This window comes from Lonchura striata, chromosome 13 (genome assembly GCF_050655825.1).
Source record: "Lonchura striata isolate lonStrDom1 chromosome 13, ASM5065582v1, whole genome shotgun sequence".
NCBI classification, from domain to species: Eukaryota; Metazoa; Chordata; class Aves; order Passeriformes; family Estrildidae; genus Lonchura; species Lonchura striata.
The window spans coordinates 16822702-16849906 of NC_140715.1; the positions used below are offsets into that span (position 1 = coordinate 16822702).

General features: G+C 45.3%; 1 protein-coding gene across 12 annotated transcripts in view; it reads right to left on the reverse strand.

Moving 5' to 3' along the window:
• The window catches only part of EBF1 (EBF transcription factor 1), a 268796-nt gene extending 241771 nt beyond the window's left edge, over positions 1-27025 (reverse strand). For 10 of the 12 annotated variants that reach the window (XR_014958333.1, XM_021530736.3, XM_021530735.3 and 7 more), the window contains exons 1-6: positions 26081-27025; positions 24607-24763; positions 24243-24306; positions 23987-24042; positions 15001-15074; positions 8275-8343 (exon numbers count right to left, since the gene is read on the reverse strand). Coding sequence is in view for 11 of the 12 variants with exons in the window: in XM_021530736.3 (XP_021386411.1) it covers positions 8275-8343; positions 15001-15074; positions 23987-24042; positions 24243-24306; positions 24607-24763; positions 26081-26214 (554 nt within the window). In the remaining variant the exon portion in view is untranslated. Of the gene's footprint in view, positions 1-8274; positions 8344-15000; positions 15075-16515; positions 23688-23986; positions 24043-24242; positions 24307-24606; positions 24764-25035; positions 25095-26080 lie in introns of those variants that run through there. The other 2 variants (XM_085591461.1, XM_085591462.1) reach the window with 2 other exon arrangements.
• Between the last annotated feature and the right edge of the window lie 180 nt (positions 27026-27205).

The following is a 27205-nucleotide window of genomic DNA, read 5'->3' on the forward strand; positions in this document are numbered from 1 at the left end:
TTGGGTTGGCCACCAGGCTCAAACAATCCTCACCAGAATCCAACCAAGCACTCACCTCAGGTAAACAATTCTCCAAACACATTCCACATAGGAAAAAAAAAGAAGAAATAGAAATTGCTTTCTCTTTCATTTCTCTCTGTGCACCTCTATGAAAAATCCTGAGAGGGAGAGATGTGCTTGCCACAGCACGCAGTACCCTCACACCCTCCCCACCTCAGGTCACCTCCCCTCTGTGAAAAACACGGGGTACAGAGGGCAGCTGCTGCTCCAGCCCCAACAAAAAATCCCAAACTATTGCCAGGCTCCGCTTCTTGTCAGATGAAGGGAATTTAATTTTGTTATAGTGAATGCTGTTAGTCTAAAAATCTTTCTTTGCTCTTGGACAAAAGCTTGTAATTGGAGAAATAGCTCTTTTTAAAGTTATCTTCATCTGCCTACACCTTTAGAGGCAGCACGAAACCAAAGACAAAACAGCACTGTTCATAGCATTTCAATGATTGCTCTGAAAGGCTCTATATCTGGGTCACCTTACTACAGCCCAGTACATAACTCCAGTGACTTGATAGAAAGCCTTTCAATAACTAATTTCATATCTTTCACGTATTAACAGCAACAGAAAATTCATATTCACATTTCCTATTTCCAAATGCCGTTTTTAAAAAGTGGATAGAAAATTATTCGTTTCACTTTAAAACTTAAAAAACCTCTAAAATACTGTCCCTAGCAAAAAAAGTAAACACCTAGTTGATACTGTAATATATTCTGATCACAAACTACCTATGCAAAGTTGCTAATGTGACACAGTGGGAACTTTGTATGGGTTTTCTGTACTTTTCCAGAACTGTTACAGAAAAAATATCACGATGTGACAGGGAATGAGGAAAATTCATACCAACATTTCCCACTACTACTACAGAGACTTTCTGCCTTCTGAGGACAGTGTTAAAACCTTTTCTAGAAACTTAGTCATGATTTGCACAGTAACCTACAAGTGTTTCTTACTTTCTTTCAACTTTATTAGTTAGATGTCGTATTAAAATTAAATACTTCCAGCAGGCAGAAGTGCCTGTGAATTTAACATAGTTATTTAAATAAGTGTGGCCAATTACTTATAGGAATATGTTTTGGTGGCTGGAACATGAAAACATTTATGAAAACTCACATGAAGAAAAGTAGTCACACATCTCAGCTCCTGCAGAATAAAGCTTGGGTTGTGTTTTCATCCAGTAAACACTGGGATAGAGCTGAGATACATTTTTCATGTTCAGAGGAATTTTAGCTAATCTACATTAAAACTGAGGATGATCTTTGCAAATACATTTCCCCGTTGCTCTTATTCATGTATGCATTCCCACTGCGACAGCAAATATGGAAATAAATCAGGTGTTAAGATGGGAGAGGAAATTTATCCACTCCACAAACTATGTGTGTATATATATGCATATGAGAAAAAGACAGTTGTTTTTTTTTCTCCCCCCAGAAATCACCACTCTTGAGAGAAAAAGCTGGCACTGAGCTGCATGGAGCCAGGGAGCCCACTGTGCCCATCACATCCGCCCTGCTGCAGGACATGCTTTGAAGGAGGAGTTCACATTAAGAAATCGATAAGTACGAAGAGCACATTTGAAGTTTTGTGACAAGAAACAAAGGGATGGATCCCCCTGCCAGGCCCTGGGCTCCTACTGAGGCCAGAGCTTTCCTGGTGCTGCAGGAGGTCACTGCACCAAAATTTTTAAAGCATCTCCAACCTCAAATTCCCAAATCCTGACACCAGAACAGAGCAGCAGAATAATCCATGAGGTCTCAGTTAGATTCGTTTGCACAAGAAAATTCACAGGGTCTTCAGGATTGACTTTGTGGACTAAAACAAACTAATTCAGTCTCCTAAAATTGTTAACCCTTGCTGAGCAGGAGATTTTCAGGAAGGGATTTACTGACATGGAGAGGCTGCAGGGCCAGCACATCCCACGTGTGCACTCAAGTGACAGCTGGCCAAGCCCATGGCTGTGGGTGAGCAGTCAAATGCCAAAAGCAGCAATCTTGTCTTCAGTTCCCCTCATCCCCAGGACATTCAACACAGTGTTTTAGTCTCCCTAGAAAAATCTCAATTTTTACTCTGCATCAGGAGAACCTTCTTTCTTCAGGAGTGGGATCATCTCCCTGCTTAGAAATTACAGGGCATTCAGCACAATGGGTCTGCTTTGCAATAGAACCCTCTGCTACATCACCAATGAAAAACAGTAAATAGTAATAATCAAGCATAAGACCACAGTTAACTAAAGCCCCAAATACTAGCTGTGAATTCAAAAGGCATCACTGAGAAGCAAGTAACTATTAGAGTAGTGTGAAATGTTTGCAGTGAAACCCAAAACCACATAAGGCTTGCCTGGTTTGGGATTTAATAACAAACTGAAAACTCGGAACAGGTTTGCTGAGAAACTCTTCTGAGTGAAGCTCAGACCAAATTAAAGTTTTGCATAATACTTCTGAAATCACACAAAAATTCTTATACTTGGAGGCAGAGAGAAGAGTAATCAAACAAACAATAAGCAGAAGCTGGTTTGACCCTGACCAAGTTCATTCAGCCCCAAGAGCAAAATAAAGGAATTTATAAGCAGCAGTGATATGTGCCAACCCCAACAGGCTGAAACCAAGAGATTTTTGCAAGAGTCCTTGCAAAGTTACCCCCAGCTCTAGTGATTTCATCACCAGAAAAAGGCTGACACCACACGCATGAGGAGCACTCGTAGAGAGGAAAGCATGCAAGGCTGAATCTCAGTGTGAGAAGCATCTACTGATCAGTCTCCCATTTATCTCACAACAGCTCAAAATGCCTTTGGTTGCCTAAGTCATGTGGGAAATGTTCTGGGTAATGCTTCTCAGCTGCATCAATCACAACCAAATCCTGGAGGATGTGTGTTTGGGTCCCTCCCCTCTCAGAAATGTGTGGGCTCAGAGGCTCCCGGAGCTCGCATGAAGCGCTCGGGGCCAACTTCTGTCTCTGAACACCCTGCTCAGAGGCCCAGGGGGTTTAGGCAGCAGCACAGCCTGAGAAGACAGCCTGGGAGACATCTCTGTGCAGTGCTGGGGTAGCTCTGTCACCCAGCTTCTGCTCCTCTGACTCCTCCCTGATGCATCAATAGCTCCCATCTAGCTCAGGAAGGGGCACAGCAATGGTTGGGGTGGGGGAGAGGGGGGAGCTTTCCAGCACAAAATTCCAGATAACAGCCAAATAGTCACAGCCAGGGACATTTTGCACCTAGGATGTCGCTCAGAGTGCTCCATGCCTGCCCTCCTGCTCCTTCTGTGTGGAAAACCCACCCAAGGAGCCAGCAGTGATGAGACCCCCAGGCTCCCACAGCCCGTCCCTGGTGGGAGCAAGGGGGGAGACAGAGCTGCCCCTGACTCCACAGCCAGGTCCTGGTACTGACATGGTCAGGGGGACAAGGATAGAAGCAGTACAGGGCAGGAAGTGCCCAGGGGCCACTGCCAGGGCACCTGGCATCTCCTGCCACTTTGCTGTGACGTGCCCAGGTCCCTGCAGGCTGGTGGGGATCAGCTGCACTGATTCCATCCCCTGCAGCAAAGCATCCCCCAGCAGCTCCCTCTCAGCAAAACCCACCTCATCCCCTCCCCTGGAGGGCAGGTTCTGCCTGCATCTCCTTCCCCCTCTCTCCAGACATGGAAAGCTACTGCAAAATGCATTATTTGCCACATCTACTTAAGCAGTGTGTTTGTGGGGAGGATGCAGGGAGTGTGATACACTCCTCCCAGTCACTTTTCCACCTGCCTGGTATTTAGGATGAAAAGATGATCAGGCTTGTAAAATACAATCCACTACCTGATGACTTGTAAAGCAGTAAAACAGAGGTAATGAGTTTTTCATGTCCTTGCACAGTGAAATTCTACCCACAAACATAAAACTTTTCAGGTTACAGGCAGAAAGATTTCAAACCCATCTGTAGGTGAGTTGGCTGGGTGTGCTGGGACAGGTTACAGAGAGCCCAGATGAGCATCCTGCACGTGTTAGAAGCACAGAGGCCTTTCAGACACTGGCAGGAGGTCATGCATTAAAATGTATTTTGGTATCATCTGATATCAAGGCATAGGAAATATTACAAGCTCCAATCCATGAGTCCCCACCCCTGCTCCATGGACAAGAGCTGTGAGGGCACTGCAAAGGCACAAAGCTCCTCATTGCTCCCAAACTGCATCCAAAATGCCACATGAAGACCTTCAGTGTGTTACCAGAGCAGGGCCAGGAGAAGCCCTGGCCATCCCCTGCCACCAAGGGTCACAGAGTCCCTCCCAGGGGAGCTCCAGCACGAAGCCCCTTGACTTCTACCTCACCTAAAGATTATCAATCCAAAAGTGGCCAGATTCTCACTACAGGTCCTGCCTCTATTGGTAAATATTAGCAAAGCCAATCCCAGGTCACTGTCAGCCTGCTCAAGTACTCTGGGAAGAAGCAAAATCTGGGATGAGCCAGGAACTGCCTGTTTCAGCCCTTTTTCCATGCAATATTTCAAGCAGGATATATACGATATATATGGTATCTGTATTTTCTGCCACTATATTTGGGATTGCAGTGGCTATTCCTATTTTACCAGTCAGTAGGACTCCTATTGACTGGATGCAGCCATAAAAGGTAAAGAAGCCCCAGCAGGCACTGGTAACACCATTAAATATCGGTCCTGACAATGGTAAATTGGGTTTAAAAGTTTGGAACAGAGTGCCAAGAGAGGAGCCTTTTTCCTGAACCAAGGAATAACATAAAGCCCCACTTTCTCCCCTATGTGACTTTTGTCATTATCATCTTTTCTGATTCTTACAAAGCAAACCTAATTAGGAAGCTCTCTCATTAGTCTTCCAGAAAAATTAGCACAGCTTATGCTAATTACTCCTGTAAAATTTAATAAACTCGTTGAAATGGGAATAGTCTAATGAGGTTTTATTTATTGAACTAAGATAACTGTAAGGAAAAAGGTTAGGATACCAGGATATCCAGAGTGGTAATAAAACTACAATTTATTCAATTTCTTCACAGGAATTTTATTGCGAACCTTTTAAATTCAAATATGAGTTACAATTTGAAAGTTAAATCAATCTAGAATTTAATTTAATAACAGGAAGTGCTCTGTGTTTTCTTTAAGTGTGATTACAATACAGCCCTGCCACTGCACTCGTAGGAGGAATTGTGCATTTGTATTGTGACAATAATACCCCTTTTAAAATGAGTTCCTGTTCATCAGATCTTCATCTCGGCACATGTAACTGGATTAGCAATAAAATACACAGGCTATGCTAAGAAGATGATACAGACACGCACAGGTTTCCAAGAAACTTCCTTGGGATGACTGCTCTGTAATCATAATAAACTAATTTTGTTCTCCAGAGAAAATTTAAATCACTATTTTATATGAGTATAAATCTCTTTAGGTCCCTTTCACTGCTGTATCTGCTGATACTGTAATAGAGCAAAGTAAAAAACAACTTTATAAAGAAAAAAAGTCATATCCTGTTTCAAACACAACTACAGACTTTCTTTCTTAAAACTCACATTTTCATTAAAGAGAAATATACAATTTGATTTCACATGTATCCAGATTTTGAAGAAGACTACAACACATGTAACTTTGAAGTTGCTGAAGAGCCTTTTCTCCAAGTTCACCAAACCACCACAAAGCCAGAGCCCTCTCTATCCCAAGTCTCTCCAGCCTCATCAAAGAGAATTAATCAATCCCAAATAGTGTTCCAACTTGTCAGAAGAGGATAACATTTCCATGTAAGTACATATGTCAAAAATCCCATGGATAGATTCTGTGTTAAACTCTGTGTTAGGTCAGAGTCTGTGGATTCACAAGATTTGATGCAAGAGTTAGATTAAATCCATAGGCAAAGACTTGATCAGAGCATCAGGCATGTGGGAGTGCTTTAGCCCAAATGGTAAATGAATTCTCTAAGCTCAGTGCAAATAAAAATAACTAAATATGGCTTTGCATATCAGTTGACATAATAGTTAAAAACTGTGTGCATGGAGAAGTGACAATGGAGCACAACCAAACACATGGCCTGACTTGTGCGGGCATTTTAATCACAGAACAGTTTTAAAGGACTCGTTTTCAGGTAAAAAGGCTCCATATAAATCACTTCATCTTTTCCAAACCAAAGGGGACAAGAAAAATGAATAGTATAAATGTCACAAGAAACATCACTAAAGCTACTAACTGTATAAAGCACATACTTGCTTGGCCTAAATTGTTTGAACTAGCCCCAGCCAAGAAAAGGTTTTAAGTACCCTACTGGGACAGATGCGAAGCGGCAACAATAGAAGCCACACTAATGCAATCCAGGTAACACAATCCTGTTTCAAAAACACAGGGAGGGCTAATTACAGTACTGCTGAGTCAAATTTCTTATGCCATTGCAACCCACAGGAACAGGTCAAAATCAAGTGTTATTCAAACCACAGTCATATCAACCTCCTGTATCAAAGTCACAATTTAAAACCAAGTGAAGGACTTAAAAGCTTAACCCATTCACAAGCCAAGTGTGATTCAGTGTGGGTGGTGAGGCAGGGTTTGTATTATCAGCTTTGAATTGTGTTTACCTTGCATTTTAAGAAGAAACTTCAAAACTGGTAACTATTGCATCAATTTATGTAAAGACTGAGGAAAGGATCACTGCTAGGAAGCTAAAGCTGTTTTGTTGTTTTTTTTTTCCTGTACCTATTTTCCTCATTTGCAGGAAGCATGTGATAGCATATCTGGTTTTCAAAATTTAAAATTATTTGCAACTGGCAGTTTTGCATACTAGATAGTTAAACAAAATATTTCAGTAAACCTGCCATTAGCATCTTAACATCTCACTTTCCAGTACAATGAAAAATTCATGTGAATTTTGTAGCTTTCATGTTGCTCAAAATGCCACTCTAACACCATGTTTATAGTGTTCAGCTCTGCAGCATGCTTATAAAACACAGCTCTGTACAGGTTTCACTGGGGGGCTTTCCCCCACACACACTTCCTCTGGTGCTACCTGATGCTCAGAGAAGATGAAAATATGCCTAGTTAAAATAGATAGGGATATCTTCTGAGATTTAAACATTCTCAGGATTACTTATTACAGCTAATCAAAACATCTGCTATAAACCTCCAATAAAAGCACTTTCCTACCCAACCCATCCAAGAGCTGGGACGAGCACCAGGCTCTGGACTGCTCTTCAGGGGGGACCCCAACACATCAAACCCAGCTCGCCTTCTTTCATAAAATGGATGCTCTGGCATGGAAGGTTCTCTGAACTTCATACAGCAAACATAACTCAGACAGCAATGCAAGGAGATGCTCTGTGCCCTCAGCCCTGTGTTTCTGGGGTCCCCCTATTCACAGCTCAGTGCAGGGTGCTGCTCTCCCCAGCCCTGAGAGACACTTTTGGTGCTTGGTGGCCCTTTAACTCCTCTGGAGTAATGCTGCACAATGCCCTGGTTATCCCACACGGCTTTGGACAACACATTTGGACAATAAAAACGTAAAAATGGCTCTTTGGCTACCATTTTGCATAACTGGCAAGCAACAGAAACAACACATGGCTCAGAACAACAGGAATAGATGTATTGTACTACAATGATTTACTCATTGGTGTCAGATTAGCAATATGGATCTGTTTAAAAACACAATAATTAAGACAGGCAAAAATGAATTAATCAACTGACAATACAGTCAAAATAGTATTCCAACCAAAGAAAATAAGAGGAGGGAAAAAACCTTACATTGCAGATCTATTTTCTTAACCGTTTTTATGCATAAATAAAAGCCTTAAAATGTAGATGGATTGCATCCAACAGAACTACAGTAGCTAAGTGATAATGATTCAAACATTTTTCAAATAAAAGTTAAATATTTATAAGCACCCAACCACATTTCATAAATCACAAACTATTATTATTTTATTCCTGAAGCTTCCCTGGCATAGCATGTGAATTGAGTCACAGAAAGTCAGAAAGAAAAATCTCCTCTTTATGCACATGAATCAGTTACAAGAGCTGGAGCTCTCCACAGAGCAGGGCGCTCCAGTATCCCTACATTTTCTCACATATGGCCCTTCCAAGGCAATCACAACTGCAAAGCACAACTAATTCAGTATCAAAAAAACCCAAAATTTCATCCGCATAGCCTCCTAATTCTTCCCTATTAGCAACACCGGGCAGGTGTTTCATTATAATGAGGAGAAGGAGGAAGAAAAAAAAAATGGAAGGAAACAATAGCAGTCCTTACCTGTCAATTATCACTGGATCTGATGGAGTCTCATTTCTGTTGCCACAGCTTTTCTTGTCACAACAGCGGCTACAGAGCAAAAGCGAAAGGATTTAGTGCGACCATTACACTGTAAAATCATCATTACGAACATGTTGGGTTCAAATTGCCGGCTCGAGTTACCCTGCCGGCCCTGCCTGCAAATCAGTCAAATGTACTGGGTCACATATGGGTTAATTACCATGTTTAACTTCTTGCACAGCTGGTTAGCAACGGAAAATATAAAAAGAGAGGGGTTTTGCCCCTTTCACAAATAATAATTCAAGGATTGCCCAAAACAGGGAGAGCTGCTTATTTGTAGCCTCTTTTCCGTGGGGTTTAACAGTTGTCCCGCAGACGCTGGCACACAAAATAAGGCAGATTTTTCCCTGCTGAGCCTGGTTTTTACATTTGCTTAACGCTTGTGTTACACATCCACAAGATATTCCTGCTTCCACACAATTCCCAGCTACTGGCAAACCTCCCCCCCAAACTCCAAAAGCACAATTATTCTCCCTGTAAGAAGCACTGGTGTTAATGGGGAAGCTGAAATGCAAGCAGCAGCAGCAGCTTTTTATGCTCGAGCGCGCCTGTTTCCCCAAGTTTTCCGAGCATGTTAATGATCACTAATGCCACGGAGAGCTCTGCTCAGGGCTCTGGTGCCCTGCATCAGGTCAGATACAAAGCAGGCATGTGAAATATAAGCTCTGTCTCCCAAAGCACTGCTCCATGGCTGACCTTGAGGCTGGGATTCTTTCTGAGCTAAGGTGGCTCATTGTTTCCTAAGAGAAGTTAAGTTGATGGTTTTTGACGATTCTTTGTCAAGGGTAGTTTTCAGTAAGGAGGCATAAATATATTGCAGGTGAGTTTGTAGGTGAGGTACACGTTCCTGCTCCAGGTGGGAATCCCTCCTGGTGCCTCTGGAGCTCCTCTGCTCTTCCCACCTGCCCATCTAAACCCACGAGACCAAATCACAGCCACAAAGGTCAGCAAAGCCTTTAGATTTCACCCACCCACTCATCTCCAGGGAGGAAGCCCCCATCTCACAAGGAAAAATCCTTTTTGTTGATGTCCCTTAACAGAAACTCTCCTATTGAAGTCAAGGCTTCAAGAAATAAAAAATATTTAAAAATCAAGAAGTTCCTGACTTTCCCAAGTCCTTCTTGGACCCCAGGGACCTGTTGGACAAAGCCTGGGCAGCTGCAGGGACCCCATTCCATGATGGCACCAAGTGTCAGGCAGTGAGGACCACCCCAGCTGCTCTCCCTGGCCAGACCTGAGCACATCCCAGGTTCAATAAACTTTCTGGTCAGCCTCAACCACACACAACCAAATCTTTGTAAAGCACTAAGTTTGTTCCCAGTGGCATCCCAGAGACCTGCAGCTTGCCTGTATTTCAGCAGCTGTCAGGAGGGACCACTGCTCACTCTCCCTCTCAGATGAACTATTTTCCTTTCCCCAGAAGGTGGGAGAACATCAGGACAGGAAGAAGCCCTCAGAAGTGCCATGCTATATAAATAGCCTTGTTGGGAGTATGACAAAGGTTCTCTTGTTTTGCTGAACAATAGAAGCGAATAATATACAGTTACCCACCAAGATTAGCAATAAAGCAACTAACCACAGTAAAGATAACAAAAAAGGGGCCTTTTACAAAAACAGCCTGTTTAAACATGGCTTTAAAAAAAAATAGTAATTTTGTTTTCAAAGAGAGGAAAATACATAATTCTTTTCACCGCAAAAAGCTTCAAGGCAACTATTCAGGGCTGAAACTTTTCACAGTTAACACATGTGCGGTATCTTCATTTCGGTGGAAGTTACATTGTTTGGGATTGCCAAAAAAAACTGCTTAATTTTACAGCACAATACCACAATTGATCCACCAGAAAATGCCAGAGCCTTGGCACCCTGAAAGTATTAAAATTTAGGAAGGAATAAAATATGCTGTAGGTAAATAGTCATGGGGACGTTCAGGGGCTTTTTTGCCTATAAAAGGACTTGTCATTGGAGTGCAGCTAGAATGTGTGGGGTGAGAAAATTTACCCACAAACAAGGCAATAAAAACTGCTAATCATTTTTAAATGATTAAAATGTAATTAGAAACAGAGTTGGCACAAGTTAAGACAATGCAGTTCTTATGACTGAAGTGAATCAGGGCTAGTCCTGACATTCTCCCAGCAGACTGGAGGGACAGAAATTGCCACACTTACTCAGGGAAGCAAAGGTTCCCAGGCTCCCAGCACGAGATGGGCAAATACCAGCATCCACACACCACGGGGCTCAGAGGTTGGTACCCTCCCAGGGCATTAACCCAGGGGGAGAGGCAGCCACGGGCACCTGGGGACAGGGACACCTCGGTCTCACCTCCTGCCACAAGCGTCAGGCACTGACCAGTGGGGACAACCCAGCTTTGAGAGCAGAGGAAACACTTCCCTGCTCCTCAGGTGACCCCTTAACTGGGGTACCTCCCCTAAAGTGCACCCCAATAGTCCCAAGAGACAGTAGGAGACCTCACTCCTTGACCACAACCTGAGGGTGATGTGGAGGGGCTGCATGGCTGGCACATCCCACCATCCAGTGGCTCTCTGGCATGAAAGGAGGCCCTGATGTTCCTTCGTGATCTGGAGAATTTTATTTTAAAATTTAATTTGCCTTTTGTGTTTTTTCCCTCCTGCCACAGCAGAATTGGCGGTCTCTTCACTCTTGACTCTATGCAGAGAATTAAAACATCACACAGATCTTGAGTTTTCAGACCTGGTTAAAAGTGCTTTTAATTCAATTTCCCTCAAAAGCTTTGCTTTTAGTGCCTACTTAGCACTTGGAAATAAGTTCCTAAATATTCAGCACCCTTTCTCCTTTCCCTGAAAGAATTTTAAAATTCCCAGGAGCTTCTCCAAACCACTCAGAAACCCTCCAGCTCCCAGCAAGGAGAACAGGGAGTGCCAGCTCCATGCAGCCAGGAGGACAAGGACTTGTCTTTGCTGTTCTTCCATGACACCTCTCCCCAGGTGGGGCCAGGAGCCACGGCTCGGACACAGTGCCATGTTGGCCCACAGGAGAAGCCTACAAAAATTGATTTATTTGTGGGGTTTGCTTGTTTTTAAAACCAATAGTCCTTGGTAGTAATGCAGCCTCCCATTATTTCATGCTCCTGCACCCCATCTCCGAGCACACCGCTGCTGTTGTTGCCATCCTCATGGCTCATTCCTGAACCCCTCACCATCCCTATCCTCCTCCTCCTCCCCAGGCCACCACCACCTCCAGATTTTATTGCTGCCTTTCTCCTTGCCCCAAGCCTCTGGGGACCTGCTGCTCTCCTGTCTCCTTGCTGCCCATCCTCCTCTTCCCTTCCACGTGCCTGAGGATCTCTGCCCGCAGCCTCCTCACCCCAATGTCTGCACCCCAAACCCTCCCTTGCCCTGCCCCTGCTTTTGCATCCCGGGGACAATGAACAATGAGGAATTAGGGACCCGTGGCCCGTAGCCAGCACCAAGGAGACTTTGGCTGCCAGGCCCCACCGAGTCGCCAGCGAGGGTTGGGAGAAGTTGCACAAGGTCCCAGCGAGGTGGGATCCCTCCCACCAGTGATGCCATCAGCACAGCCCCTGCCCCAGACAGGCTCCTCACCCTGCAGCGTGGAGGTGTGGGACCCCCTTGCCAAAACAGCTGCAAGATCTTATTTTGCACAGACGAAACCCATCTTTTACTCCAACCTCATTCTCAGAAATCACTGAACCATTTTAGCGGAAACTTTCCAAAGAAAGTCACCCTGAGGCTGACACCCTGCAAAGGATATTTCAGCCAGAACAGTTTAAGTTTGGCAAAGCTGTAAGCCACTGAAGGTTTCATAATGGAAATTGTTGAGGCAATATTAACTATAGATGTCCCTCCCCATGCTGCCTACAATACTAATAAATTCCACTGAGGTTGTGAATTCTCCCCAGCTATTAACATTTTCACCAACAGTGTAGATTTTTATATCTGACAAAACACAATGAAATCCTTTGAAATAAACAGCTACCTGAAGCAAGCCTCAGCTTCGCTCTCCTGCCACAGCCAGGACTCTCTTACACATTTGAATTCTTTGTCTCCTCCGTGCTGTAGCTGTAGTACACTATAAATACCCAGCTTTGTCACATAAATGCAAAGTTTTATTGTGCAGTTAGCCTTGATAGAAAGCACTGCTGAAAGTTGTTTAGAAATTAAATATCTAAAACAAGCTATTTTAAAATACAGAGCCCTCACTATTTCATGTCTGAAATGAAGAAATTTCATCTTAGGGAGAGCAAGCTGTCTTTCACACCATATGGCTAATGGTAGTGCATAGCAATTAGCTGGGCTGATTAATGGGGAACAGACTCTAATTTTATGCTTATAATTGAGGCTGCATTTGCACCCCTGGTGCAAATTCAGCACATCCCAACTTCCACTTACAACAGGCAAGAAATCAAGAGAAACAGAATGGTGTGGAGAGAGAATTTTTTCCCATTCTAGACCCCTAAAGAGCATCAGATTTGCAATTTAAAACGTGTTAGCAGCACAATAGATGACAGATTTGTGCAATAGGGTCAAGCGGCCTGGTAAACAAACAGCACCTTCTTACACACGTATGGGCAGCAAAGGAAATGGGAAATATCTAATATGAGCTGTAAGAAATTTGGATATGTCTCCCCCACCCTGTCAGGAACACAACATTTGCCTACTACAGGCAGTTTGGGTTTTTTCTACTCCTCCACCTTATGGCCATGAAACACAAAGCAAGTACCAGCAGTAAATAAATAGGAGGAGAAGAATAAAGCTTCCGAGCCAGTGAATTTTAAAAACAAAGAAAGTGCAAAGTGTTTTAATAAAGGGAATGACTGTGCATCTTTCCACATTCCCAGAACAGAAATAATTTTGTCTCAGCCAAAATATATTGAATGGCTATAAATCTGTGATGTGGACATTTAGTCTTCTGGTTAAAACTCAGCCCACTATATAAAGTTTTAATTTACTTCTTATACTTTATGCTTCTGAAGTATCTGTAGGGAAATTAATTCATTAAAGTGTTTGATTCTGGCTCAGTGAATCATTCCTACCACCAGACCTTGCTGGTTAAGGATCAGGAGGACACATCACCCAGGACTAATGGCAGATTCAGACCTTGACACTGCAGGTACTTGAACATGTGCTTAATTTTACTCATGTGCCCAGTCCCACTGTTTTACTGGTCTGTTACAGGAGAAAAGTAAAAGGCACTTGAGTCTTATCAGGTCAGGGGCCTCCTTTAATATTTCCATGAATTGTTCCTAGCTAGGTATCCAGTGTGAAAGTCGTGCTAATTGGGCCAATGAATTTTAGGACAATTACAACTTGTCAACATGACTGGGATTCCATTTGAAAAGGCAGAAGTGGCCTGGAGTCCTCAGCAAAGCAACGAGGCTCAGGCACCTCTTGGAGCAGCAAACCAATGTCTTTCCTGAAAGAATCAGCCTAAAAAAGCAAGAGAAGAAAACTAAATGCCCCAAAATCCTGCTGCAAGGAAGAATTTGAGAGGGGGGGTGTTGTAAAGAGTTTCACCCAAGCTGACAGAGCAAGGAGAGCAACTCCTCTGCCTTCATCACGGGATGCTACCCCCAGCAGGGTTTTAGCAGGAGGAGCTGTCAGTGGAGGACAAGACATGCAGATCCCAAGAATTTAAAAAAAAAAAAAAAAAAAAAAAAAAATCAACCAACAGAGAAGTTTCCATCTGAGTATTTTGTCAAAGACTCTCCCCTGCCAGGAAACCCTCATCCAAGTTTATTCTTTTAGAAGTGGGTACTAGTTTTTACCCTCAAGTTACTCCTTTTTAGTAAATGTGTTTTGTAAAAGTTACAACGCATGCAATGGCATTTTTACAGTCTTAAAACAACTGATTGTAACAATGAGCTTATGCAAGAATGCCTCGTCTTCCACCAGGGAATTATTTTCTGCCATCAAATAACATGTAACAAATGATCTTTTCAGACATGCAAAAAACACCCACTAACTTTAATGAGACTGTGAGGTCAAGCTCTCTGAGGTGGAGAAGGGGGCTGTGGTAAAAAGGAAGTAGAGGAGGCTTCACCTACTTCAACCAGCCAGAACAGAGAAGGAAGCAGCTGCAGAAGTTTGGGGGAGAAGATATTTGACTGAATTAAAGTCACCGAGCCCTAGCAGGGCAAAGGAGCACTGGGGAGACTCAAATCTGCACGGGGAAGTTTAAAGAAGTTCAAGAAGACATCTTTTGCACAGAGAAGTTTCAGCTGCTCCTCTCTGGCCGAGTGGGGACCCCACATGAGCAGCAACCAGGACAAAAGAACCTCCTGACCTCACTCCTTAATGTCCATCCAAAAAAAAAATACTATTTTGTCATTTTGCCGAGGAATTTTTGTTGGGAATTGGGGGCAGAGACATTTATTGCTACAAGACTATAATAGACTGTTAATTTCGGTGAGGAGACCTTTTGTGGGCTGAAGTGTCTAAATGAAAACCAGCAGCATTCTGTTAAGAATAACTCTTTATAAATAATTGAAAACTAGTGTGACAACTGAGACCTTGCTGCTAATTACACACACCGAACTGTGTTATTTTGGGATTGTTTAATGCAAGAAAGACAAATTTAAGTCTGAAAATAGCTGTAGGTTCAACCTAGATTTTGGGAGACAGATTCATCTTCTCATCACTAATTAACTGGAAGAGGGATATTTCTTACCTGCACATTATTTCATGCGTGAGCAGAACTCGGCACATTTCTGGGTTCTTGTCTTGGCCTTCATATACTATTGCCTAGAAATAAAACACGTTTTTAGTTGTACATGATGTTGAGTTTGGGGAAAATCAAAACATGTCATGATAAGCAAAGTCTCAGCGAGTTACAAACCACAGCTCAGGCTAAAGAGAGCTGGCATCTCCACCAAACCTGCTCCAAGACCTGCAGTTGTAAAACAACACAAGCTGAGTACAGCTAAATTCCCTCCTCTCTGTTGCACATTTCTCCAGCAGTGTGTAGGATGGGGTTTTTTAGTAGTCAAGACAACCACAATTTTCTTTTCAATTCAGAATAAAATATAAACCTAATAGCATTAAAAGGAAGGGGGGAAAAAAGAAAGAAAGAAAGAAAAAAAAAGCAGCAAGGCTTGGTATACTTTGGGTCCTATTCATTAAAAAAAAAAAAAAAAAAAGACAGAAAAGAGAGCTCATGCATTTTTAATTACAAAAGCTGCACAGCCCAGGCATTTTCCTGGTAGCTCCTGAGAAAGCGCCTGGGCCTGATTCTTCCCTTGAACCTCCTGATCCAGCACTTCCAGAGAGCACCTCCGGAGTTACAGGGATATAAATAAGTGAGGAGAAGGCCCTACGAGAGCAGAGGAGACCAAAACAAACAGATCATCAAGAAGCTTGAGAAATTTAACTCTGAGACAGCACAGAGAGAATCCTTTGAGCTAAAACTGTGGAAAGGCAGTGTGTTCACATTTCAAGAGGAGTCTACGTTTGCTCCCACCAGCAACGAGAGATCAGCGTTACCCACGAGCTGGGTCGGTGTTCACAGCCCCTGTGGGACAGGATTTCCATCTCAGCCCCACAGAGTCATGTTTTCCAGCCACCCCTGCTCCCAGGCACCAGCCTCCCAGCAGCAAAACAAGAGGGGAGTTTCCCTTGCAACAGCATTGTTTGCTGGCACTGAGGTTTCTAAGTCTTTTAGGGTGGCACTCCGGAGCTGGGATCCGAGCCCCAGGCTTGGAGGGATGACCACCCCTGCATCTGAGCATCAGCACTACCCTTGAGCCTGGTGTGACCTTTTCAGTCTCTAAAGCACAGAATTTAAGAGAAGAAATTGTGGGGAAAAACTCAGCAGGTAAAATGACATCTGAGATGGGTCTCCCTAGAGCTAACGATAAAATAGAGACTGAAATTTAAGAAGTGTGCTCTATGGTTTAAACACATTTTAAGGAATGAGATCAATTTGAAATGGAAGCATGGAAAATACTGACAGAAAAGTAAGTTACCTTAATATAGAATGAACTGCTTTTCCAGTCCTTACAAATGTAACCCACAAAGGGCAAGAGGTGTGATATTCCAGAATGGGCACAAATCTCAACACACACAAATCTGAAGACACATGCACTGACCCTTACACAATTTAAATGGTAACACACAATATTAATAACATGGATTATAAAATTACTTAATAATTCCATAAATAATATCAGGAATGGGCCTGCATTACCTTTGGCAGTTTTAATTTTTTTAACTTCAGGTTTGCTATGGTTCCTCCCCTAAAACCTGAGAGCCCTTGGGCTGGGGTTTTATAGCTGATAAAACAGAGGCTGCCACTAATTGCTGCTAATGGGCCCAGGGTCTCACCTGGCTTCTGCCCCCTCATTTCCACCAGTGAGGGACAACAGCTGTGAACCCAGCCCTGGGAAAAAGGGGATGCACAGAAAGCCCCCCCAGCACAGACACCAGCAACCCCCTGACCCCAGCTGGAACCCCCACTTCCACATCAGTGCCCAAGAGAGATACAGACACAAGAAGCCTTGGAAAATGGAATTACATGGATTACAGCAGGAGGTGGGACAAATTCAGAGAAGCCTCATTCCCAGCATTAATAATGGGGAAGATGGGGAGAAGCTTCTTCCAGGCAAAGCCAGAGAACTGAAGTAAATGGCTGACACCTGGTGGGGTCAGTCAGCGGGGACATTGCAAAGACTCCAGAAAACCCCAGATCAGGTTCCACCTGGCAATGGAACAGGCCAGGAGAGGAGGAAACTCATGGCACGACTTGGACTTCATCAACAGTTAAAAAATAATCTCCCTACTGAGAATGCAGAGCAGGAGGGAAAAGAGTACTTCTGAGGCCTCTAGTGGGGGCAAACACCTCCAGCCCCCTGTCACTTCCAGACAGTCACAACGTGACATGGGAGGAGAGGGCTGCCGGACTCAGCTTGGTCTTCTCATACTTCCAAATATTAAAATAAATTTACCCAGGATGGGTTAGCTTGTTGCCAGTGGAGCCAAAGAACTGCTAGAAACGACAAACCAGAACGCAAAATTTACTTTCTTTTTTCCCCCTGCCCTCTCTCCTCCTCTCCCTTTCCCACTTCTGTGCTTACTTAACCTTCAGGTAGCTGCTTAAATAACTCAACTAAATAGCAATAATGAACGGGCAGAGTCAACACTGTGGTACATAATCACCTTGTCTGTTGTGTTTAGCATCAGTGATCCCTTCTTTGCGTGCATGACATTCTCCTGCCTGCCTCCCCGTTAAGGATTTGCTTCTCACTTTATTTGCATTCAATTATCGAAGTTGCACCCGTGCACATTTTGTTTTCTCCGCGTCAAACGCAGCTCCTCTTGCCTACCCTATTCCTGCAGGAATTTCTAGGAAATTCTGGGAAGGGGGAGGACGCGCTGGGCTCATTTCTGGGCAGCTCATCCCCATCTCCCCACTCCTGTGTCCCAATTTCCTTGTGTGAAGCACCAACTGTTTGCCCCCATGAATGGCTGCCCGAGAGCCCTGCAGATACTCGACCGCCGCGCAAACCGCGCCGCTCTGAAGCATTAATTCTACAATTAGTTTCAAAAAGGAAACAGGAACTGCTAAAGTTTCAGATCGTTAGAGCTGCCAGAAGTATTTTTACAGGAAGGGTCCACTACGTTAATGTTGTGAAAATGTTTAACTCTTGGATTTGAAAAGTTGCTCTTTTTAACAAAAATATCTTGATTTTTTTTTTTAAATAAAGTATGCGGGTTTTAAGTTCAGGCTTTGAAACAGGCTTTGAGTCAGGGTTCCCTGTCGCACTAACGTCGTCGTGATTTTGTCAAATAGGGATCACATTAATGAGAGACAAAGTGAAAGTTACAGTGCATAAACTTAGACCACAGCAGAGCTAAAAATAAGCCTGCAGATACACATCAGAGTTGCACAACAAAACACCGGCAAAGGAAATGCAAAATTATAGACTTTGGGTTTTTTCTTTTTGTTTACTTCATGTCGTTTTAACTCGGTGGTAATTCATAAGCACTTGAAAATAGCGTTTCTTCTCCTGAACAACTGAAACATTTCCTCACAAAATTAATCTTCCATTTTTCCAGCTGTTACTCACCCAAGTAACCTTCCTGCAAGAAGTCCCAGTGAGTAACAGTCACTCATGCACAAACAGACCTCAAAATCTGGCCCCGAAAAATTTCTGTCAAAAATATGAGACTTCCTCACTTCTATTTAAATGAAGCTGCGTAGAAACTTAAATCTAATTCAATTCACTGCCTAACAGCAAATAAAAACTACTGCGTTGAGCACATCACAGTCAAGTACATCCAAAATTTCACCTAAACTTTTCAGCGACAGACTTCATTATTAAAAAAAATAAGAAGAAATAAAAAATGAAAAGGAATGGGGGCGATATACAAGTCAAGGCTACAGTTCTCATTTAATCTACTTTTTCCCAAGTAGACGCAGTAAGATAAAGCAATAAAATAATCGTCAAACAAACTGGAAAAATACAGAGACTGATTTTGTCCTTAACCATTCCTGAATAAATCCAGATTTATGCTGGTACAAGTGAGGACAGAATCGTCTCGTGGTGTCAGTTTGCCAGTCAAGCAATCCTGCTTTCAGAACTGGACGAAAAACAATCTTGAAGGAATGAGATCATGGTCATTATATTACCCAGTTATGTCAGGGCCTTGATTTTAAAAGAGTAAGAGAAGGAGAGAAATCACCAACGTGCATGTAAATCCACTTGCTTTCAGATTCCATCTGCCTCACAAAACAAAATATCTCCCTTACAGAAATAAAAGAGAAGGGAAAACTCATTAAAATTAGGGTCTTTTCCAAAACAGAACTAAAATGATTTGGAATGACGTTTACAGCTGTACACACAGGGAGAAAATAAAATCCTGGCCCCACCGAATTCAATAGGCGCTTTGCAATTGACTTCAGATGGGCCAGAATTTCACCCAGAGAGGATTAGGCTTGTATCCACTATATATCTACAGAGAAAATACTGTGAATTACATTTATTTGGCTTTGAATCCTTAACCCTCAGCTACCCGAGGTTTTACCCCTTCCCCAGGCAAAACCTCGACTCATCCCAGGGAGGTTTATCCCGGACGAGCAGCGCGGAGCTGGTCCCGGGCGAGGACAGGGAGTTCTTGCTCTGCCTCTCCACACACAATTCAGAAGCATCTAATTATTTTATCCAGTCTGCCTCTGCCTTTGATTCACAGCCTGCTTATCGACGTATTCACACAAATTAAATAAATTTATCTCTCCTAATATGTTCATTTTTAATGGTTTTCAAACATTCACATGGAAACAGCTCTAGCGTAAATATCCCAGAACAAATGGCTGTATATTATACAGGAGGGAGCAGTTGGGCTGCCAGACTGGGAATGCACCAGGCCATCTGGCTCAGGCAGTCTCTCCAAAATCCTCAGCTTTGTTTTCACCCTCAGACTCCAAACAACACATTTTCCACTGTGATGAGTTTACATTTTCCCAAACACAGGTCCTGATCATGCATGCAAATTCCAAACTTCTCCATTCCTCTCTGTACAAGAAAATTAAAATCACCTGCGCTTCTGACATCTCACCAAAGGCACAAGAAAGCTGCTAAAATCTGGTGCAATGTAAACTTTCCCCGTCACAGGGGTTAGGTTTTGTTTTATGTTTGTGTGAAATTTCTCCGAGTCTGCTGAGGCTCCTCTGAACTTATTGATAACATTTTTTTTTCCCATGCGTGTAGCTGCCAGAGAAGGGCCATGCCATGCACAGAATAGAGCTGATCAAATATCTGCAGACATCAGAGAATGACAGACAAGTCAACAGAAAAACCATTTGCATCCAGAGTTATAGCTCTGAAAAAAAAATCCAAATATAAACAGTGTTTAAGTCTAAAGGAAAGATTTTTGACTCATGAGGGCTCTCAGCAATAGACAATAGCCATTGAGCAAAACTTATGATTCCTAAGATGCCTGAGCCATATTAGCATCCGTTATATCTTATGGATGAGAACAGCTGAAGGAAAAATGGGTGGGGAACAAGTATTTCAGATTTATTTCCTCCATCTTTCCTAATAGTGAAATGCCTCAACTTTATGAAAATACAGCTGAAGAAATAGAAGGCATCTCTTCTCCATAAACATATTAAAATCCCTTGACTTGCCTAAAAACTCCAGTTTTATTAGAGTAGACATATTTCACGTTTTGCGGGCAATTTTAAAATGCATCATTGTTAGAGGCAGATCTTCTGCAGGAGGAGCTGCTGCTTTACAGAAAGCAACAGCTATAAAGTTTGGGGTCCTACAGGGTTTTGAGCGCATTAGGAATGTGATCCTGACAAAAAATGAGGTGCCAATATAACATAAAAGAAAATTTAATTAAGCCAGTATTGACACCGAATGTTGTTGCCCAAACTGGAAAGAACTTCTCTGCCACAGGAATTATTTGTGTGCAGCATTTACAATTTTTAAGCGACGGGGACGCGTTTTAGAAACTCGGCGAGACCCCGAAAGCCACATAATCCCCATTTCACCCAGCGCTCCTCCAGGACCACCACCAAAGTCCAAGTGTGATACCCCAAACACACCCCAAAACGAGGCAATCTGAGACCAACCCTGGCTGGGTTTCCCGTTTGGCAGTCCCGGTTCCCAGGGAGTGCCCGTGCAGCCCGAGCTCCTGCACAGCTCTGCCCTGGATGCAGCTCCCAACACAACTCTTGGCTGCCCAGTAGTGCCACTCTCCAATCCAGCCCCATCCTGCTCCACAGCTGACAGAGAAACACAGGGCAGCACACACACCATGGCACGGAGATGCCTCTGTTCCACCCAGGACACCACTGCTGCTACGAGTTTCTCAGCTGGGCACCAGCACACAAACAAATCCCTGACTTGGGCAGAGCAGGAGCACTCAGGAGCAGGAACTTCTCCTCTTTTACTTCACACACAGCCCCCAGCATAGCCAAGCCCTGCCTACCTGCTGCTATAACACATGCTGCTAATGGGACGCTCACATTAAATCTCTGAGCAGCAATCCTATGCACAGAAATCCAGGTCTGATTTGCAGAAGGGCTTTTATTTTATCTTACCTAACTTAATAATCTGCAACGGTACAAAACCTCGCAATTTGTAACTGTGACACAAAGAGAATATATTTAAATCTGATGTGTCCGTATTAAAAAATAATAATAAAAAATTAATATTTAAAAAAAAAGCCACAGATACTTTCCTGTATGATCTGGGGAACCTAACTCATTCAAGCTTTGCTTCTGTGGGATTTTTAATTTGCCACCAGAAACCTCAGAGTAGCTGTAATTTCAGTCTGGGAATTCACAATTATCGAGTGTGTGAATGTGCGTGTGTGAGGACTGAGCAGATACTTGCCAGCTGAAACGTGTATGCTTCTGCAACAGTTTCATTTAAAAGTAATCATTTCATTATCCAATTTGTTCTGAGCGTCATGCATTAAAATACTACACCTTCAAGTAGACTGACAATATATATTTAACTTTCATTAAAAATTAAAGAATTTTCAGACAGTCTTTGCAATATTTAATTACAGTTTGATGATTTGAAAGTTACTTGAGAATCTTCTATATAATTCACTGTCATAAAATATAAATTATATATTCAACATTTGGGTGAGCTTCTGTCATGTGTTGTACTTCACTTCCTAATAAGCATTCAGTAACCGATGCGGTCCCAACTCTGAAATAATTTCACTTTTGAAAAGAAAGTATTTAAAAAGGAAAAGAAGGAGAATTTAGCATCTGGCCCTCAAAAAAATTTGGAGTGGCACATGCCACAGTTTTGACATGACAATGCCCTATTTTTCAAAAGCAATTATAGTCATGCCTAAAGAAACTACAGACATGAAATTAATATGTAAGCAAACACGTTTGCATCTAAAACAGCCTTTCGCTCCCCGTTTTCTAATCTAAGCTCAGAGAGCTTTTGTTCTAAAATCCTCGCTTCTCCCCACCGCACTTTTCCCAAAATCTGTAATTTGCACTAACTTTGTTTTTCTAAGACTTCCTGAAATCAGACAGATTTTTTTTTTTTTCTCCTGCTTCTTCATTGTGAGCGTCCTTTAAAGCTACACGGTAGGTCTTACAAATAAACTGTATCTCGGGGTTTTTTTCCCCCTTTCTCTCCAAAGACCCTCTGATGACTTGATAATAATGAGAGACCAAGAGGTCAAACAGTGCCTTAGGATGAACTCTTCATATGCAAGATGCCTTTGTTAAGAAAATTATTTTGAATCCACTGCTCTCCATGAGTTCAGGGCTCTGTTTTCAACAGGATTATGACCAGAGGCTTCTGCACTTCCGTAACGATAGGAAAGCTATTTAAAGATAATATTTATTGATAGTCTTTCTCACACGATCTACACTGAAATACACAAGCTCCAAAAGGACTAAAAAGAGTTCATATATCAGGAATATTTTGTTACTTTTAACACAAACTAGCCAATTTGTGCCTGAAAACCAGGGAATGACAGCAAACGCTTTCCAGGATTTTTATGAGGAAGGGTATGTGGCTGCTGTTTTAATTCCTACAGGGAACGGGCTCCCTGTTTGGAAGTGTACAGTATAACAGAGTTCAGATGCATAGTGGATTGTCTAGTAAAATTCACCCAAGTTCCTTTTTTCTATTTTTTTCTTTTTTTTTCTTTTTCTTTCTTTTCTTTCCTTTTTTTTTTTTTTTTTTTTTTTTTTTTTTACTGTTGAAAGACAGTCTTCAATAGCAGGAAAAGATGTTTTGGGACCATCAAAGAGAGTTTTGTAAAACAAACTCAGCCCTTAGAGCTTTATGTTTTGCTGTAGAAAAGAAACCCAAATACAAGCCAAGAGTTTTGTCCCTGCAGACAACATACAAGGACTGACGTTTCCTAGCGGTACAAAAAAAAAAAAAAAACCCTTAATGTTTTTCTTAAATAAAATTTAAGCATTTTCTTTAACAAGTAAAACAGATTAGGAGAGGAAGAAACACATTTTAAGAACGAAAAGTCTCAAAAGCGCTCCCAACTATTTAAAAGAAACATATTCTAACAGAAAAATATTTTGAGAGAAGCAGAAAAAAAGCCAGAGTAACAATAAAAATAAAAAGAAAAAAATAACAAAAGAAATGAGAGAGAATCGATTTGCTCAGATAGTCGCTTTGTAAAAATACCGGTTTTAAAATGAAAAGTATTTTTTACAGGTAGGCACGCACGTTATTACTCTGTTTGGGCGGCTTAAGAACGGGCTTAAAATGAGGATTAATCCACTGCCAAGCCCTGCTGCCCTCCCCGAGTGCGACACCGAGCTCGCCGCTGCCCGCGCCGCGGTTCTGGGTCTATCCCGACATGCGGACGTGTCGCGATAGAGCCGCTCCTCCTCCGGCCAGCGGACCGCCGAGCCCCGCGCCGGGCAGCGCCTCGTGCCGGGGGCCGGAGGTTAATTCTTATTAATTAAGCGGCAAAACCATCCGCAGCCCTGACTGGCACGGCGGGACGGTCGCCTGTATTTTTCCCCCGCAGCCCGGCAGCGGGCAGGGTCCCGCGGGGACCCGCGGCCGCCCCGCAGCCCGGCCGTGCCCGCGGGAGGCGGAGGCTCCGTCCCGGCCCCGCCGGGCAGAGCGGCCCCGCCGCGGGGGCGGGTTCGGGCTCCCGGGGCCGCCCCGACGGCTGCCACCCCCCGCTCGGCCCGCAGCACCCACCTGCTTGGTCATGGAGTCGATGAGGCGCACGTAGAAATCCTGCTCCGTCCTGATCCCTGAAAGAAGGCAGAGCCCCCCGTGAGCAGCGGAGCGGGGCCGGCCGGCGGCAGCGCGCCGGGGATCGCCCGAGGGCTCGGGCCTGCCGGGGCCGCCCGTGTGCCGGCAGCGAGCGGAGGGGAACCGGGGGAACCGGGGGAGCCGGGCGCTGCTGGGCTCTGCGGCCGCGGGGCCGACCCCGGGGGCTCCCAGCCCTTACCATTGCTGTAGAGTAGCTGCAGGCGGTAGTGGATCCCGTTGTTGGTCTTCTCGCTGTTGGCTTCCTGAAGTCAAAGGCGACACGGGAGGCCGGAGGGAAAAGGAAAACAGTATCAATGGAGCTTCTCCATCACTCGCACGCCGGGGGTCCCGGGGATTGGATGGGGCAGCTCTCAGCCCTGTCCCCTGCCCCGGGCGTAGCGAGGGAGCAAGGGACACCCTCTCCTCGTCTGCCCTCCGGGACAGCGGAAGACTGAGGCGCCCGGGAGGCTCCCGGGACGAGCCGGTGTCGCGGCCCCGAGGGAGCGGAGCGGGGAGGGCCCCGGAGAGGCGGCCGAGCCCCCACGGGGCGCCAGGGCACTCACCTTCTCCTTCTCCACGAAGCCCACGAAGGCGGTGCGCTCGATCTCCACGGGCTGCCCCTGCCGGTCGTACAGAGCCAGGACGAAGTGGAAAAAGTTGGACTTCCTCAGGTTGGAAGGCGGCTGCTTCTCGAAGTGAGCCCGGGCCAGACCCACTCCGCTGGGACCAGAAACACGCGGGTTAGCGGCAGCTCCGACGAGCCGGCCTCACGCACCCCCCAGCCGCCTCCCGGGCCCGTGCCTTCCCCCGCCGGGACCCGGCTGGGCCCTCCCGGGGCAGAGCATCCCTCCTCCCCCGAGCCGCCCCGGGGCTTCTCCCTCTGGGCACGGAGAAATACTCCAGCTCCGAACCCCGCGGAGCCCCGACCCCATCCCGTCCTGCGGCGAGCCCGAAGCCCCCAGCAGCCCCCCCAGCCCGGGCCCGGTACCCACCAGCCCTCCCCGGGGGCCGTGCCCGCCCGCAGCCGGCCCTGCATGGCGGGGCAGCCGCGCTCAGAGCCGCCGGCGCGTTGCCCCGCGGAGCGGCATCGGTCCTGCCACTTCTCAAACTCGGCTCGGAGCTGTCACACCAGCGCCCATGTGCCTTATCTTGCGAGCCTTTCCTCCCGCGCCGGAGCGGTGGGTAAACACCCAGCCCAGGAGACAACTTCAAATATTTCAGGGTTGTCCCTGCAGAAACTTTCCCTTCCTTAGAGGGCTCCAAAGGGGGGGGTGCAGGGCGAGATGGGAGACACTGGGAGATGTCAACATTAAACTGATGCCGGATGATGCCGGCTCCAGGGCTCAAGCTGCGAATCCAGCATCAGGGTTTGGTTCGTGTTTGGGTTGTTTTTTTCCCCGGGAAGAGGATGGGAAGAAGGAGAAATAAGAAAGAAAACGAGGCTGGGTGCAGCTTCGTCAAAACCATCTTATATTTGGAGGGATTTCTTTTTTAAAATCTGAGATAAGAGACAGTGGTTTTACAAAGGGACTTCAAATTAAATTTCTCCTGGAGTACGCTTTGCAAACTCCCTACTTATCGAAGGAGAAGAAGGGGAGCTGCTGATTCTGACGAGAATAGGAAAGCGAGGTAGAGAAATATATTTTGGATACATCCGTGCACAACCCGCTTTCCGGAGGAGGAAAGTGTCATTCGAAGATTTTAAGACTAAATCAGCAACAAACATAGTTTTGAAAACTCCTTCCTCCGAGCGAACACAAGGAGCCAGAGAGATGAAACCTACCTATCGGTACCTAGCGAAACTCTCTTTATTGTTGTTATCATTATTTAATAAAAAGTCATTCCTACGGGACAATAGGGATAAATATTTAACTGGCGACATCTGCGCGAAACTCACTGCTGGTAGCAGAGCTCCAGAGCCGGGTTTTTGTTGGCGCGGGGGGAAAGGCGCTGCCGGCGGGAGCAGCGCGGCGGGCGGGGAGCGCCCCGGGGCGCGGAGCGGGGCGCGGGCGCGGAGCGGGCGCGGAGCCTGCCTACCTCTGAGCGGCCGTGCTGGCGTCCAGGACGCCGGCTCCCTGCATCCACGTCCGCACCGCGTTCATCCCCGCGCCGAGGGGCTCTTCCTTCATGCTGCTCCCACTCCGCTGGATGCTTTCCTGAATCCCAAACATGAATCAGAAACAACAGAGCAAATCTTCCTCCTTTATTCAAAAATTTTTAAAAGTGGTAAAATCGCCAGGCGGACTGTTATATGTGGGTTTTTTTCTTTCTTTCTCTCTTTTTTTTTTCTCTCTCTCTGCAGCTGATCGCTGGAATCAAAGCAAGTCGGAGAAAGCAAACACAGGCACGCACATTAAAAAAAAAAAAAAAAAAAATCCAGAGGCAATCAGAGCCCGGTTTTGTTGCTGCTGTTTGCTGCGTGTGCAGTTTGTTTGGGTGCTTGGAGGGGCTGGCGGGGTGCTGGGGGCTGGTCGCAGCGCTCGCAAGCCGGAGGAGTACTTGAAGTCCCTTTTGTATGAAGACACCCCTCGGATGGCAGCAGGCAAAAAAAAAAAAAAAAAATCTCAGATGGCAGTTTAAGAAACAATAGGACGAACGGGAGCTGCGGCAGGCTCTGCTACATCAAGTGTCATTTTCCAGTGACAAGAGAGGCAAGTCCCCCCCCTTCTCCCCTCTCTCTTTTCTTTCTTTCTTTTCTCCCTCTTTCTTCTCTCCTCTCCCAGCCGAAGCGCTCTCCGCTCCTCTCCTCTCTCCTCCCTCCTCCAGCCGCGCAGGAAGCGAGTTGCCGGAGCCGGGCGCACGCCGGGAAGGGAGCGAGAGGGGCGCACCCGCGGCGGCGGCGCGGACGGACGGCCGGAGGGAGACCCAGGGGCTCCCCGTGCCCCCTCCCTGTCCCGCAGCGCCGGGCGGACTCGCCGTCTCTCCCTATGGGAGCCACTTTGACTGTCCCCGCCGCCGAACACGAGCCCCGCAGCCCCGGCGGGCGGGGGGCGGGGCCGCCGCGGGCACGCCCCCTCATTTGCATCGCGTCACCGCCCCGCCTCCGCTCCGCCGCCGCCAATGGGAGCCGGCGCAGCGCCGCCGAGGGGGCGGGGTCACGCCTCCTCATTAGCATAGCCCCGCCCCGGCGCGGCCGGCCGGGGGAAAGTTGCCCCGGGGCGG